Below are 16,084 nucleotides of genomic sequence, written 5' to 3'. Positions count from 1 at the left end.
TCTTAAAAACAGACATTCAAGACTGATGAAGTCTGCCCCAAAAAGTATACGGGTATTTGATCTATATAATTATTTATTTATTTTTCATTTGGATACTATTATTTAATTTAATTTAATTTAATTTAATTTAATTTAATTTAATTTAATTTAATTTAATTTAATTTAATTTAATTTAATAAGGGATTTTAAATACACAGAAAGCATATTAAATCCAACTACGTTAAATGTAAATACAATTTAAAATATGAGTAAAATAATATTCAATTGTCAATCAGCATTTATAACGGTTAAAAATTAAACTTATTCTCTACTTATGAAAATATACATAAGAGAATTGTCAAAAATAGTGATGCAAAAATGTATCTTAAAAGAATTTTGGGGCAGTTTTTTGGTATAAAAGTTGGATTGTTATCCAAATTGAAATTTTAGTGTGTTTTTTCCAGTAATAATGAGACTAATGTAAATACAATATTTATATTTTGTTTGCTCAGATAAAAATTAAACAATGCATTTTTATTAAAAACATACAACGCTTGTTAAAAAACTTGTTATAGTCTTTAAGGCCTAATTTTTTGTAGTTATTTTAGTACAATTCTATCTATGTCATGTAGTTAAACAACATGCAGTGAGAACAACTGCTTGAACTTATAATCACCCTGAAACTAACCCGTCTTAAAATCCACTTGGTTTGATGTTAATTAACTCCAAATGCTTTTAGGGAAAATTATATTTTAGAACGAATGCTTGAAGCTCTTCTTTCATAATGTAATGGAGAATGACTTACCTGCAGGACGATACACCACTCAGACTGGCACTTGAGGTCCTCACATGGCTGATACATGCCCAGAGTCACACAGTTCAGCAGAATCACCAGCATGCTCACATGCTCGAACCATGTGCACAAGAGTCAAGGAAATATACATACACATCACAGAGATCATGCAGTCAGAGTTTGTCAACTGCCTTTAATCTAATACACATAAATGTGTCTCCACGGAGCATAAAGATACATAGGAAGTAAACACAAGTATTGATTTTGTTGATCCCTTAATTACAGCAAACGAGTTTAACAAAACAGAGCAAACAACACTATGGTTTTGCAAAAAGAAATTGGGCATTAGTGCAAAACGGTCCTTCCTTCCTTCTGCTGATTTTTAATTAAACTTCCGAAGCATGATTAAGAAGTGCAAAGCCTATTATTTACAGTTTAAATAAATGAAGGTCCTTTTTTTCCCCTCGTTTCATTTTAATTGTATGATTCCTTAAGCACAAATATAAAGGTGAAACTAGTATCAGTTGAAAATAAAGTAACATTGGCTAAAGGCCTGGAAGTTTAACCACATAAAAAAATGAAAGTAACTACTTTAAGACAGGACATTTACTGGAAAAAATATTTTGTTGATATATTAAGAAACAAATATTACAAACTAATGAAAAAAATACATGAACAGTGCAGATGCAAAAACCTCCAAGTGATATCTAGAATTGTCTTCTACAATAAACATTATTTTACAGCCTCTTAAGTTTATGTCCAGTTATTTCATGTTAAACGTGATGAAAATAACCTATTCTTTGCCATAAAAGTGAAATTACTGGATCAAGACATAGAAGTCTGAGAAAAATGCTAAAGCTTAAAGGTTTTTGACACATAAAAATAAGTAAGAAGCTATACATTATTATTATTATAAGTAGGAAGCTATACATTATTATATTTGTGCAAATACATTAGATTAGTCAGTACTGAAGCCAAATCTGGAGCTTATTGCACAAAATAACTTACGAAAATGATCTAAAAATTAGTATAACCAAATTTAAATGTTATAGAAAAATATTAAAAACAAATTCTAAAAAGAGGGAAAATCAAGAGAAGCAAAAAGAGAAAAATTTGAATAAATTTGTACAAATTTTGTAGGTTGTAAATATTTGCAATACTTTGCTTGAATTTAATTGTATTATCTGTCAATTTCTAAATATGTTTGGTGAACAAAATATTATTTTAATAATTTTTCTGTTTATTAAATCTGTTTTGTTTAAATGCACTAAAATACATTGCCTATATTCACTGAGAAATGGATAAAAATATTTATTTTCAAAATGGGCTGTAAATATATATATATATATATATATATATATATATATATATAATTCAAGGTATAAGGTCATAATTTATTTGAAAAATTTTTAAATTACAGTGAACGTAAAATGTTTGCACGCGAAGTATGAATATACTTTAGTAGGGCGATCAAAATGTTACATTTTATTATTTTTAAATATTTATTTAAGATTGTTTTGTGAAAAGATTTTTTTAGTCAAAAACATTTATTTAAAGGAAATACTTTTTGTAACATCACAAAACAACTGTACATGTCCATAGCGTCACTTTTGGTCAATTTATACATCTTTACTGAACTATTCATTAACAGGTCATGAAACCCTTCTTTTTTTAGTTCAAGTCTACCTCAGTTTTTTTTTTTAAATGCTTCATGATGGGTGTGGAGCTCCATGAGGGATGGAGGAGTGGACATGGCCGATAGAGCAGAGGAAACAGAATGGCTCTTGTCTGTTGTCTCACCAGCTCAATATAAAAAAAATACAAAATGTGAGGAGACGCATGGTTTTATAGTTTACAAAGTTAAAATGCAAAGAAATAAGCAGTAATTAATTTAATGCTGTTACAAAGTTTCATATAATATACAACCACAATTTGTTAAATCATTATAAAGATAAACATGTTTATGTAGATGCAATAAATGAAGAGGACTTTTCTCCTCCTGAATCCCTGGGTCTGAATGCAGACACGGTGGAGCAATGCAGCAGTTCTCTTGCCCTATCTATTTCAACCTTTAGCCCTGCCGGTAATCTGTATGATTTGAAACATTTAAACATTTTAAACATGGCAGCACGGTGACGTGTCTGACTGGTAACAAACTCAACTGATAAAAGACAAAGTCTGCCATTTTCCAATTCTCGTACAGCTCTCCTTACAAAACTACTTTCTGCACCCAAACAGGTTGGCTGTATCGGTGGCCCTGACAGCATCACGGAAAAACCCATGCAGCAAACCCTGTGGATTATATAGAAACATACACATTCAAGCCTTTATGAATGGCTAAATACTGCATGATGTGCACTGTCTCACAGCTTGGAAGGTTTGTGTTCTGTCCAAAACAATCTCACGGCAATTCGTAACTTTTTTGGTCTAATGGCTAATTAGTATGAATTCGTACAATCTAATTTGTACAATTTAGTACGATTTGCTCATCACCCAATAACCCAATATAATAAGGTTGTGTTTAGGGTTGGGGTTAGATACCACGCCTCCTTCTTAAAATCATAAAATTTTGTAAGACTGAACTCATACGAATTCGTACAAATTAGCCACTAAACTGGCAAAACGTAAAATACTTACGTTTTCTTGTGAGATCAGGCTGGTCTGTCCATGTTAGTCTGTCATCAGAAAGCACGTGCAGTCATGAATAATTAGGAAGCAGGGTCTTCTCATAGGATAAGAAAACCCGGGTGTTTTGAACCTTTAAGTATGAAGTCTTAATTTCTTAATCTCACTTCAAACTTCTAAATGGCAGCGCATAAAGCCTTAATTTTAAGGAAGGTGCACTTAAACTTTTCCATCATTTTATAAGCAGTGGAAGACTAATGCATATGCCATCAATAAACTATACAGCCATTGCAGGCACATCAAGGATCCAAGTAGGCATGAAATGTTCTTCTCACTGCCGATGTGCTGAAATATTTAGTGAGTACAACAGGAACAGGGTTATGTCTGTTTCAGCTGCACGGCTATTGGTTGCACTGCTGTCTGAGATGTCAGATGGCATAAGATCTGCCAGCAACGAGGCCTGAACAAGCTGCTGTCACCAAGCATGACCTATCAGCACCTCCGCTGGCACTGTCCGCAACACTGAAGATCACCACCAACGTGTCGTCATGCCCAGCGGCTATCACACATCTGCGGGCACCACGAATCACCACCAACAACACCCAAGAGGCCCTTTCGGACAGCAGACTATCTCTGATCACCCGGCTCTGCTCACCCTCTATCTTTAAAACATCTGAGCTTAAACCCTCCAAGGGCACAATCAGCTTTCTCAGGGCTGAAAATGACAGCCTTGTTTCATCCGACTCATGTTTTATGCAGGTTTGCTCATCCAAATGGGGCAAATGATGGGCACTTGCTATGCTACACACAATTGAGAAATTTGAATAGCGCTCATTTCCATAAGCCATCACAGAGCTTGGGATTGTGGCTGTCCAAATGTTGTGTTCCCTCACTGGCTTAAATCAGGTGCCTGTGATGAACCCTGAGGATTTTCAAGTCACTTTGTGTCTGTCAGAGGTTCACAAACAGCAAAAAAAAAAAAAAGGTGTAAAGGGAAAGAAAAAAAGACCCTTTTGAAGTAGTGTTAAGGATTTCTATTCAGCTGGTACACAATGGAGGAAATTAGGGTTGGACATGATTTCCCCAGATAGAGAGTGGCTACCCAGTGGAATACTTAGATTGGTGTTTTTTAGATGCCAGAGCAAAGATCACGTCTCAATCGTGCGTTCATGGTCCAAAATCCCATGTCTTTTATAACTTGGATTGTTTTGATCACCAGGGAAAAGAAGGGAAATGGAGTGGACTTTAATAAGTCATGCCAGAGGTGAAGAGACCTGACGGACACAGAGGGCAACTCGTGGTGAACGATAAGCTACAATCCTCAATCTCGATCTACAGTCTGAGCGACATAAATTGATAATCTGTCACTTCATAAATAATAGGCTTTCCTCATGAAATGAACTGGCCAGTTCTCCTGTTCTGCCATCTGTCCATCCCTTTAAAAGGTAAATGGAAATGCATTAAAACTAAAATACGATTTTTCCAATCACCGAGCCAGTTTATGAGAGATAACAAATGTCATGGAAAGCCAACCATTGTTGAGATTGTTTTTGTTTTCTTTCCTCTACTGGAAAGTCCACTGTTCTTTTCTGTTTTCTACTATTGAAAAAAATTAATAAATATATTATGAATTATTTATTATTAGCCCCTGAATACTAGAAATCTCCCCCCGCCCTCCCCCGTTTATTTTCCCCCCAATTTCTGTTTAACGTAGTGAAGATTTATTCAACACATTTCTAAACATAATAGTTTTAATAGCTTTTTTCTAATAACTAATTTATTTTATCTTTGCCATGATGAGAGTAAATAATATTTGACTGGATATTTTTCAAGGCTTAACTAGGTTAATTAGGTTAACTAGGCAGGTTAGGGTAATTAGGCAAGTCATTGTATAACAGTGGTTTGTTCTGTAGACTATTGAAAAAAAATTAGCTTAAAGAGGCTAATAATTTTTACCCTGAAATGTAAAAAAACCCCTGCTTTTATTCTAGGAGAAAAAAAACAAATAAGACTTTCTCCAGAAGAAAAAATATTATCAGACACACTGTAAAAATTACCTTGCTTTGTTAAATATAATTTGTTACTTTTTCCAATGACTTTGAATATGCAAATATGTTTTTTTTACAATCTTTTTATACATTATAAATACATTTAAAATGTAAAAAAATATATTATTAATATTATTTTAACTGTCTTTTTTATCAAGCAATCTTAAGTAAAATTAATGAAAGATTTATGGATACTAAAAAGCAAGTCAAACCAAATATCAGCACTGATGATTGTATAAATCATTATTAGTGATTTTGAAACAATATTAATTGGTGATTATTGAGTAAAGAAATAATCATATTTTAATGATTTCTGAAGAATCATGCAACACTGAAGAGTTTCAATAGAAGAAAAATTCAGCTTTAAATGAGATAAATTAATTAAATTTGTTATTATCCAGAATTAATTCAATTATATCTACATTCGGTGAGAAAACAATTGTTTAAAACCGTAATAACATTCCATAATTTTGTTGGTGCCAATAGCCTAGTGGCTAAGTGCACCAACATATAGCACCATGGTGCTCGTGGCGACCTGAGTTGATACCTGGCTCAAGGCCCTTTGCCGACCCTTCCAGTTTCTAACATGTTTTAGTGTACATAAAGTACAAATATATTTTCTATAATCTGTGATTTCCAAGCAAAACAGCATCATTAATCTCGCCTTCGGTGTCACATCATCCTACAGAAATAGTACTAATATGCCAATTTGGTGTTCAAAGAACAGTTTTTGCTATGAATATGAAAAATAGCTGTGATTCTTTTGGAAAAAAAAGTTTTATATAAGGCTGATTATTTCAAAGAAATCTTAAAATGATGTGTAAAATGATGAATGTGTTTACTGTCACGTTTAATCAATATAATTAATAGAGTCGGTGCACAATGTATTGAAGTATCCATTTCTTTTAAAAGGCAATATTTCGACATTTAGTCAATCAGTATTACACTGTTAAACCAAACAGTCAACTTGTTAAATGTAATAAGTGTAGTTACTGTAACTCAAAATTGACTGGAAGTTAATTCTACTCATTTAAAAAGAGTTTTGAACTCAGTGTTAAAGGTAATGAGCTAATTAAATACCTCACCACTTCAACTTAAATTAAATTCACAGTACTCATATAGATTAGTTTTTTTAACTTAAATGGTTTGCAACAATCAGTTTCCTCAAACGGTTTGAGTTACCTTAACTTATTAAGTTTTGCAGTTCTCAGTTGAGTTCTCTTCATTTATTGGGTTTTACTGTGCTCAAATTGCTTCATTTCCTTAAATGGATTAAGTTCACAGTAACCATTAGGATAAGTTTTTGACCGTAAATGGTTTGTGGCAATCAGTTTTCTCAAATGGTTTGAGTTACCTTAACTTTTTGGGTTTTACAGTGTAGAAAGCGGGACAATATTATATTAATGAGCATCTGACTTAGTAAACAGGATGAGACATCAATATTTCTGCTACGTTTTTCCTCAAGAGAATAGCTATTAAAACAAAATGTGTTTAATTGTTCAAAATTGATTTCAGCAATTGAGTTAATATTGCTGTAAATGACTTTATATGACTTCTCCTGCCCACATCCAGAAGCATGATTAAATTCTGAGCGAGTTTGATTCATTCACTGATAATCGTTCGCCTTGTTTAAGATATGATGCATTATTCACTGCCATACACAAACACTTCACTGCACAATCTGAATTTTGAGAGCAAGAATTGCTTCCTTTTCAAAACGAGATTTTATTTTTTACCATCAACAGATCCAGCATGTCATCATATTTTCAAAAGCTACGGGTATTAGGGCAGCATGAACGCCTACTAGCGACCAACAATACAGCGCTTTGGTGACCTGTAGCGATAAAAATGCTTTCAGTCTGAACTGGGCATTACAGTCTTTTTATTCGTTCTCTACACAGAAACAACTCCTCATCTGAGTGTTTTTTTTTTACTCAAAGCCTCAAGTTATTGTCTTCAGATAGCTATTAATGGGGCTTCTAGCAGTAATTTACTGAGCTTTCTGCAACATCACAGAAAAGTTGCACCTCTTTGATGCTTAGATGGAGCATTGTTTGTGCAAGAGATTTGTCTGTCCTTGAAGAACTCATCCTGCCAACTAAGTGGGACACAGCCGCGGCAGACTGGCTTCTTTATCACACTCTCTTGTGAACATCTGCCATATGGCTGTGTTGCAAAATGTGCCTGTGTGTTAGAACAAACCTTCGGCATTTCTTTTCTGTGGAAGCCGCAGCTCCTGCCCCGATTGAAACCCACTAACATGCAAATGCATGACTCATTGGAAAACTATCGAGTTTGGAAAACACATTCTGAAGCTTAAATCCCTGTTATTCTAGCAGTTGGCATCGCATGGCTGAATAAATAAGGCATTTAGTTGGCAATTAAAGCCATAGTAATAAGACATAATTAACAGAGGTGTTCATTTACACATTCTAGGTGCTAATGTGGGTTTTTGGCACCACTGTTCAGATGATCAGCAGCAGTTCCTTTTTTTTCTCTCTTTTTTGATCGTGGCTGATGTTAAAACAGTATGACAGATTAATAAAAATGCCGTTTTTAAAAGCTGGTGTATTTCTTTCTTTCTTTCTTTTTTTAACCATTAAAGGCCCCATGAAGTCCTTTGAAATGTGCATATTTTATTTGATGTTCGAGCAGTGGTGGAAAATCATACTCAAGTAAAAATATCATCACTTGCATAAAAATGTGGAAAGACTTTTCAGACGTACTCAAGAGTAGTGAGTAGTGAGTATTACAATGTAAAAAGCTGATACGTTTACATGTAAATTGTGCATATGTGTTTAAACATAACATTCTGTTGTGCGTCTAGTTATTGCTCTGCAGGCACACAATGTCATAAGATGCTAAGATTAGATTTAGGTCGTGACATCAGGCGACCAAAATTCAAGGTCTAGCTAGCATCTAAGGACAACGTCCAGTAATGTTCAATAATGACATCAAATGACGTTGATATTTGGTTGATTTTAGGTTTGACCAAAATCCAACGTTGAGCTAACATCTTAAACCAACATCAACATCATATTGACGTCGAATACTGACATTTATTCGTCAGGTATGGCAATCGAAATCCAACATTTGATAGACTCCATAGTGGTAATGTCCCCACAATGTCATGCTATAACATCATAAGACATTGATATTTGTTTGGTTTTAGGTTGGGCATTGGACATTGGCCTGATGATGAGTTCTGATGTCAACCTGCTTTTAATTTTCAAAAAATAAAAAATAAAAATAAAAATGCAATGTACATGGCGTTAGGGTACAATGTCAATGTGACGTCTTGTGTCTGCTGGGTATTTAGGGCCGTTTTGGTCATCACACAGTAATGTAAATGTAAAGCATGTAAAGCTTTTGGACATCTTGGACACTTTTAATGCTTCCAAACAGTTTGCTTTGCAGTTTGTCTTGAGGTAGTTCATTATGATGTGATTTACCTTCTATGTGCAATTTGATTGAACAGGAATTACAGGACTGATTCTTCTAATCCCCATAGACAAGAAAAAATAAAGTAGTGACTGTAGGTTGAAGAAAAGTAGTGGAGTAAAAGTACAGCTACTGCACTCAAAATGTACTCAAGGGAAAGTAAAAGTACACATGTTCAAAGCTACTTAGTATTTTACAATTACTGAGAAAAACTACTCGATTACAGTAGTTTGAGTATTTGTAATTAGTCACTTTACACCACTGTGTTTGAGGTAATCTCAACTGAAATATGAAATGAGGGTGGGATATAAGCCCCTTTTACACATACAGACCTTTCCAGAAAATTACAGAAATGTGTGAACTTGTCTGTTTGAAAATACCGGTAATTTTCCGAAATGCTACGCTGTGTGAACGCAAAAGGAAAATGAAATGTAAAGAGAAAGAGCGTGTACTCTAGCCAATCAAAACATTCAGACGCATTCACATTCACGCTGTTTATGAACATAAAAACCTTTGAATATTTTTTAGAAACATTTAGCTGCTAGATGTTAGTCAGATAACCATTCTATGTTTCTTCCTAATGCCAACTGTGTAAAAATTATTGATAAAACACATGATAAACCGCTGTTTGTTTACCTTCAAGCTCTGCTTTAGTTGCTTGACACGTGCGCATGTGAAGAAGTGCTTTGTTGAGCACCAGCACACACACACACATATTATGTACATCTCGAGATGCTAAAGTGTTCCTCCATATGTTTTTTATTGAAGTTGTTCACAATACTTATCCATCCACAGAATTTTTAATGTAGTCAAATGTGTAAACATTTAGCTGTGGTCGCGCTTCAGCCTTTGGATGTCTCTGGGACAAAAGCAGCTGCATGAATGCTAAAGCTTTAATTAAAAGTGAAACCATCAACAAAAGCCAGACCACTTTTATGTTTACAAATACAAGCGCAGCCGTTTAGAGGTCATTTGGAGTTAATTATGTCAGAATTTACTAATATTTTAGAATGAATGTGTGAATGGTCTTTTTCTGGAAAGATTCCGGAACATCCTTGCCTGTGTGAACAGAGCTTTTTTTGCATTTACCAGTAAAATCGTTCCAGATATTTCCTGGATATTTACTGCTATCATGGTGTGAAATAAAATCAATTATTTTTTTCATTTTAATTTCATGGGACCTTTATGTAATATTTTGAATTGATTCTCAAAAATGATAGCTCTTTAAACTTTTCCACAGATTACATCACTGCACTGGCACCCGCTTCAAGTGTTACCACTCGATTGAATGGGAGTTTTTAGCTGAACGGGTGGTTATCAGCTGATATGGTCCAGTAGGGGCCTTCTACGCTTACTGGTAGACTCAGAAGACTGTTATCAGCCATCCAGATGGTTAATCAGCTATACCAATAGGGAAGACTTCTGATCCAGATCTGTTTTTACATTACTGTGACGGTTGGGATGGGGTAGATGTTAATAAAATACAATTATGGGAAATTTAATAAATCATCCTTTATTTTTTATTCAACTTAATCCCTTTCTTAATTTGGGGTCCCCACAGCAGAATGAACCGCCAACTTGTCCAGCATATGCTTTTATGCAGCGGATGCCCTTCCAGCTGCAACCCATCACTGGGAAACATCCAAACACACTCATTCTCACACATACACTACAGACAATGTAGCTTGCCCAATTCACCTATATCACATGCTTTTTTGGCTTGTGAGGGAATCCAGAGCAACCGGAAGAAACCCACACGAACACAGGGAGAACATGCAAACTCCACACAGAAATGCCAATTGACCCAGCCGGGGCTAAAACCAGAAATTTAATGAATACTTTAATAAATACTTAAAAAAAAAACTTCCGGCTACAGCCGTATGTGATCTATAGCTGATTAACCATGTGAATGGATGATAACAGCCTTCTGAGCCTAGCAGTAGTCCCCTACTGGCCTATATCTATCAGTTGATAATCCCTGATAATGCACATTTAATCAAGTAGTATCATTTGAATCTGCTGGCACCGGTAACAATTGATGACAATAAGCAACATGGAATTTGGGCACAGTATTTGGTCCAAAATTACGAAACACCAATCCTGTGAACTTATTGATGGGAGTAAAGAAATTTTGAAAATGTGCAAATTAAAGAAAACATTTGTAGCAGCTTATTTCCATAACGACAGACACAATCCACCAATGCAATCTGCAGTGCAAATTAAAAACTATTTGGCATTACAAATGAATGAGCACGAGTCTTTCTGTTCTCACACTCTCTGCTCTTCTTCCTACAGCAACTACCACAACATGTCAAGAACAAGTGAGACATTTTTTTTTTCCGAAATTAAATAATGATGCAAATACATGCAAGTTTACTGCAAACCTCAGAAAATTCCATTGCATGATTCATGTTCTCTCCCTTGAATAATTGTGCATCTAAAAGTGCAATTCTTACAAATGCATATGTAATACGATCAGCTGCAGGCAGCATATAACTTTTCACCAAAACTTTCTTATGTGTGTGTGTCAGTATGAATTCAATCCAATCCATGCATACTTCTGCTATAAGCCGGTCCCCAATTAGTCTACCCTCATCATGCCTTCCCACAACATCCACCCACCACAGTTTTTTTTTTTTTTAGTTGAACTTCCTAACGTTTTCAAATGACATTGGAAAACACAGTATACGCATTATCATGGCGCAATCAAATCCCGGATTTCCTATAGCTTAAGCAAATCAGCATATAACCACTTTATGAGGATTATCTCAAGATCTGCACATTGTTTTATGCTGTGTTTGGGCTTGTCTTATTTGAGAACACCTGCCATTTCTAGCTGTTCAAATATACATGCATGTGTTTATGTAAATTTCATGGAAATTCTGGCAGCTATTCTTACTGTTAAAGGAGAGTTTATGGTGGTGCAAGCTGTTAGTAAATCTGGCCCTAATGTATGTAATATACTAGTAATTTAGTAGGGATGCACAATATATTGGTGCCATGTTATTGGTGCTATCAATAATACATGCTTAATCTTACTGTTTTCAGTCTGATAAGAAAATTATTTTGATATATTAAAGGCAAGATAAGAAGACAAAATGTTAGCAGTGTGCGAGTTTTCAAAATAAATCTAAAGCCATAATAATTCTAACTTGCTCCCATTTTTTTTTCTTAAAGTTTTAAAATAAAATGAGTCGTCCCTGTATTTGTTTCCATTCTGTTTGTACTAATCAGGCTCAGAAAAAAATGTATTTCAAGACAATTTTTATCAGTTTCCAAACATAGAAATCAGAATTTTAAAATTGTTGCATCCCTATTAAGCTAGTGATTTTGTTGAGTAAAATGAGATGCAGTATCTTTTCATTCTCTCATCTTCAGCCCTTTACATTTTCACGGTAAGTAGCTCCCTGTCATCTGAAGGCATAAGGCACTGAATGAGTGATTAAAAACTAATACTTACCAATCCATTCCTGTTTTTTCTACTCCAAATGTGCTACTTTTCCAATTTGTTTGTATGTAAAGATGCACTTGTTGGATAACTCATGTCTTTTTCAGTGCATCAAGTTTTAAAGATGTTGTCAAAGATGTTTTATGCAGCGCCGCTCTGTCAGTTTCAATGCAGTGGGCCAATCAGAAGAGTTCGAAGGTGGGGCAAGCATTGTACACATTCATTCTTTGAAGCAAATTGGCATAACCACTGTTTTAAGCCATTCCTTAGCACTGCATTTCACATTTCTTGAAGCAAAAATGCATTCTGCATAAATGGCCCCTAAATCTGCATGGTGAAACCTTTCACAGTTTCGAGGTCGCATAGATAAAATTTTGGGCACTATCAAATTGGTGTTTTTGTTGAGTAAAATTAGATGCAGCTTCATTTGAAAACAAATTAACAAATAAAAGAGAAAACAAACTGGCTAAATACAATCCCAGACTCATTGAAAATACATGCTTCAGCCTACATTTTAGTGAAATGTAAAATAAGTTGCTTCAGGTATGTTTTATTGAAGATTTTAGATGGCAAATCCAGTAGAGGGTACTGTCTACAGTTTTGCTAATCTGAAATATAATACTAAGGATACATATTCTTCTTGCACACTTATTATGATAGGACAGTATGTGGACAGGAAGCAAAGTTAGAGAGGGATAAGGAATTGAACCAGGAAAGGTCTGCAAGCTGAGACTTGAACTCTGGTGCCTGAAGTAAAATGGCTATATATTGATGCACGGCCCATAAGGCTATTGGCACAGAGCATCGAGTACACTGTCTACTTTTTTGCTAATCTAAAATATATTATTAAAGGCTGGTTTATACTTCAGCATTGAGTGATTGCCATGACCAATTGCGCATGCCCTGCTCATAGTCATAGATCTATACTTCTGCATGATGTTTGTGTTACTCTGTAATAACACTTCCGCTGGCAGCGGGATATTATGTTTATCTGTGTCGAGTTTCTTTTTGGGTGTTTATTTTTTTTCTGAACGCTACCTTAACATCAAGTAACTAAAACATACTCATTCTGTGGCAGGAACCAGTGGATGAGCAACAACTTTAATCATGAGGTAAACACAAAACAAAAGTTTCCAACTGGAGCTTCTTCACGGGACTTGACGCTCCAACGGGTTTGTACAGCTCTCAGGCCCACCTACACTCGTCAGCACAACCAAGTCAACCAATCAGAGCTTGTGTTATGCATCGTCATAATGTATTTACTTTTTTGAGAGGTACATCTCAAAAAATTGCTTTTTGAGAGGTGCACGTCAGCATCACTGTCAGCCATGGCGAGGGACCATATGCATGCACTTGACGCAGAAGTATAAATCAGCCCTAAGAGTATGGGATGGTACACATTTCAGATACATTTCCTTCTTGCACACATGAAGCAAAGTAAGAGAGAGATAAGGGAATACATGAGAAAGGTTTGCGCGCCGAGACTTGGACACCTGAAGCACAATGGTGATATATGTCAATGCATGGCTCATGACGAATGTATGACTTTGCGGTTTCTCAAAAATGTAGGCTGAAACATATATTTCAAACATATTTGTGTTGCTACATATACCCATTTACAGCCAAAACATCTCAAACAAAAAGATGCTTCATAATACCACAGTAGAGAGTTACCAACATGATGACTTACTGATATAGCGAAAAAAAAAAAACATTATATCCTGTTGTGCTACAGCTTGATGTGCGATTTCTTTTTTCTCGGAAACCCTTCACAATGACAAATGGACTGTCTCTGAGAACTGGGTTCACCTTTGCTTGGCAGAATCATGACGATGTCAAAAAAAAGGCTCTTAGAAACAGAAGCTGGAAGTCTCACTACTCACTGTCACCACTAACAATTGGATTATTTGCTTGTTGCTAGCTTAGGAGAAGAGGATTAATGAAGCTATCACAATGATTAAGCCAAGAGGACCATCACAGCCTGACACGGAGACTAATGGACCCGACTGACACCAGGGTGACCGAGTTCTTCGCATCCAGCAAACTCATCTCGATGCAAGCAGAGAGGCAGCTCTGCCCTCCGCGGTGCGTTCATTAGCAGAGAGCAAATTCAATCAAGCCAGTCTGTAATAACATTCTCCAGGAGGGTCAGAGGGTCTAAACCCCAGGGACAAACACAATATTGCTGGGTGCTTCCTGTTATGAGGCACCTTTTGAACTGTGTGACTTTTACAGTACATGAATACAAAGATTATGACCGCGTTGTGTTCAGAAAAGCATTCATAGTAATTTTGTACCAGGCAGATTTTTTTTTCAGGTCAGGCTTATAGGCACTTAAGGCTTATGAATTATTGAATATAACTTGATTTATATATTGTCAGGAAAATTGATGCAGCGGGGTGCCTTATACGTTGCAAAATAAAAGAGCTTATATGAAAGCAATTCAGAGTTAGCTTACATATGGGGTGCCAATTTGGTGTTAACCTTTAAGTTACTATACAATTCATAATTGAGTTTGCAAAACCTACAACATTAAATGATACAAAACAATGCACTGATAAATAGCTACCACTGTTGTTTTTGAATAAAAAATCGTCATGTCAGGATTTTTAGGACAGAGCGGAATGATAATTTATACTGAATAAAAATGCAACAAATATTCAATAAAAGCAAATTAAACTAGAGAAATGAAAAACATTTTCTATTTTAAGGAAAAACTCAAAGCTTTAAAACAATTTTCAATAAAATTGAATTCTTTTAACTTTAAGATTTAGGTCCCACTTTATATTAAGTGGCCTTAACTAATATGTACTTACATAGGAATTAATAGTTTGTTACAATGTACTTATTGTGTAAATACATGTATTTACTATGTACTTATGCTTGATTAAATACATGTATGTAATTACATCTGTAATTAACTTTTGTAATTACATTTGTAAATACACTGTTGACCATCACTTACACCTTAACCTACCCTTAAACCTACCCATGCCACCAAACCTGTCCATAACCCAACCTCTATCTCAACTCAAAAGCACCACAAGTGTTCTCAAATACATTATAAACACAGTAAGTACATTGTATTTATTTTTTGATGTAAGTACATAGTAGTTAGGGACACTTAATATAAAGTGGGACCCTTTATTATATTATAATATTATTATATTATTAATATATTATTATATTATTATATTTTGTTGATTAAAAGTAGCATTGCAATTACATGCCAATTAATATTTATTTAATTATTAGTAGACTGTCTGATTAATATCTGCTGATACTGCTCCTTCAACAGACATTTAACTGACTATAAGAAGCTTTGCAAGTACATGTCAACTTACACTAACCATAACCCTAACCCCAACCTAACAGTCTACTTATAATCTAATGAGAATAATTAGTTGGTATGTAGATGCAATGTAACTTAAATTCAACAAAATATGTTAAAGGAATCATCAAAATAAAGTGATATCCACATTAATTTCAGTTAGATGGAATTTATTATAATATCAATCATTTTCTGAAATACTAGTTACATAAAATAATAGCAACTTTTAGTTCACTTATATATTTATGTTTACAATAAGCTTGTATTAGTTAATGTTAGTGGCGCTTCATTCCGCTGTGATGACCCCAAATTAATAAAGGGACTAAGCCGAAAAGAAAATAAATGAATGATGAAAAATGTTAGTTACTACATTTACTAACATGAACAGCCAAAGAACAATACTTTTTTTACAGTATTTT

At 34.6% G+C, this 16,084-nt stretch overlaps 1 protein-coding gene across 16 annotated transcripts in view; it reads right to left on the bottom strand.

Moving 5' to 3' along the window:
• cacna1ha (calcium channel, voltage-dependent, T type, alpha 1H subunit a) overlaps positions 1-16,084 on the bottom strand; it is a 260,158-nt gene that overhangs the window by 99,978 nt on the left and 144,096 nt on the right. For all 16 annotated transcript variants that reach the window (XR_012401138.1, XR_012401139.1, XM_073944890.1 and 13 more), the window contains one exon: positions 785-896. Coding sequence is in view for 14 of the 16 variants with exons in the window: in XM_073944890.1 (XP_073800991.1) it covers positions 785-896 (112 nt within the window). In the remaining 2 variants the exon portion in view is untranslated. The remainder of the gene's footprint in view (positions 1-784; positions 897-16,084) is intronic.

Source organism: Danio rerio, chromosome 3 (assembly GCF_049306965.1).
Source record: "Danio rerio strain Tuebingen ecotype United States chromosome 3, GRCz12tu, whole genome shotgun sequence".
NCBI classification, from domain to species: domain Eukaryota; kingdom Metazoa; phylum Chordata; class Actinopteri; order Cypriniformes; family Danionidae; genus Danio; species Danio rerio.
The sequence above is the reverse complement of the archived record's forward strand: the minus strand, read 5'-3'. Positions and strand labels throughout refer to the sequence as shown.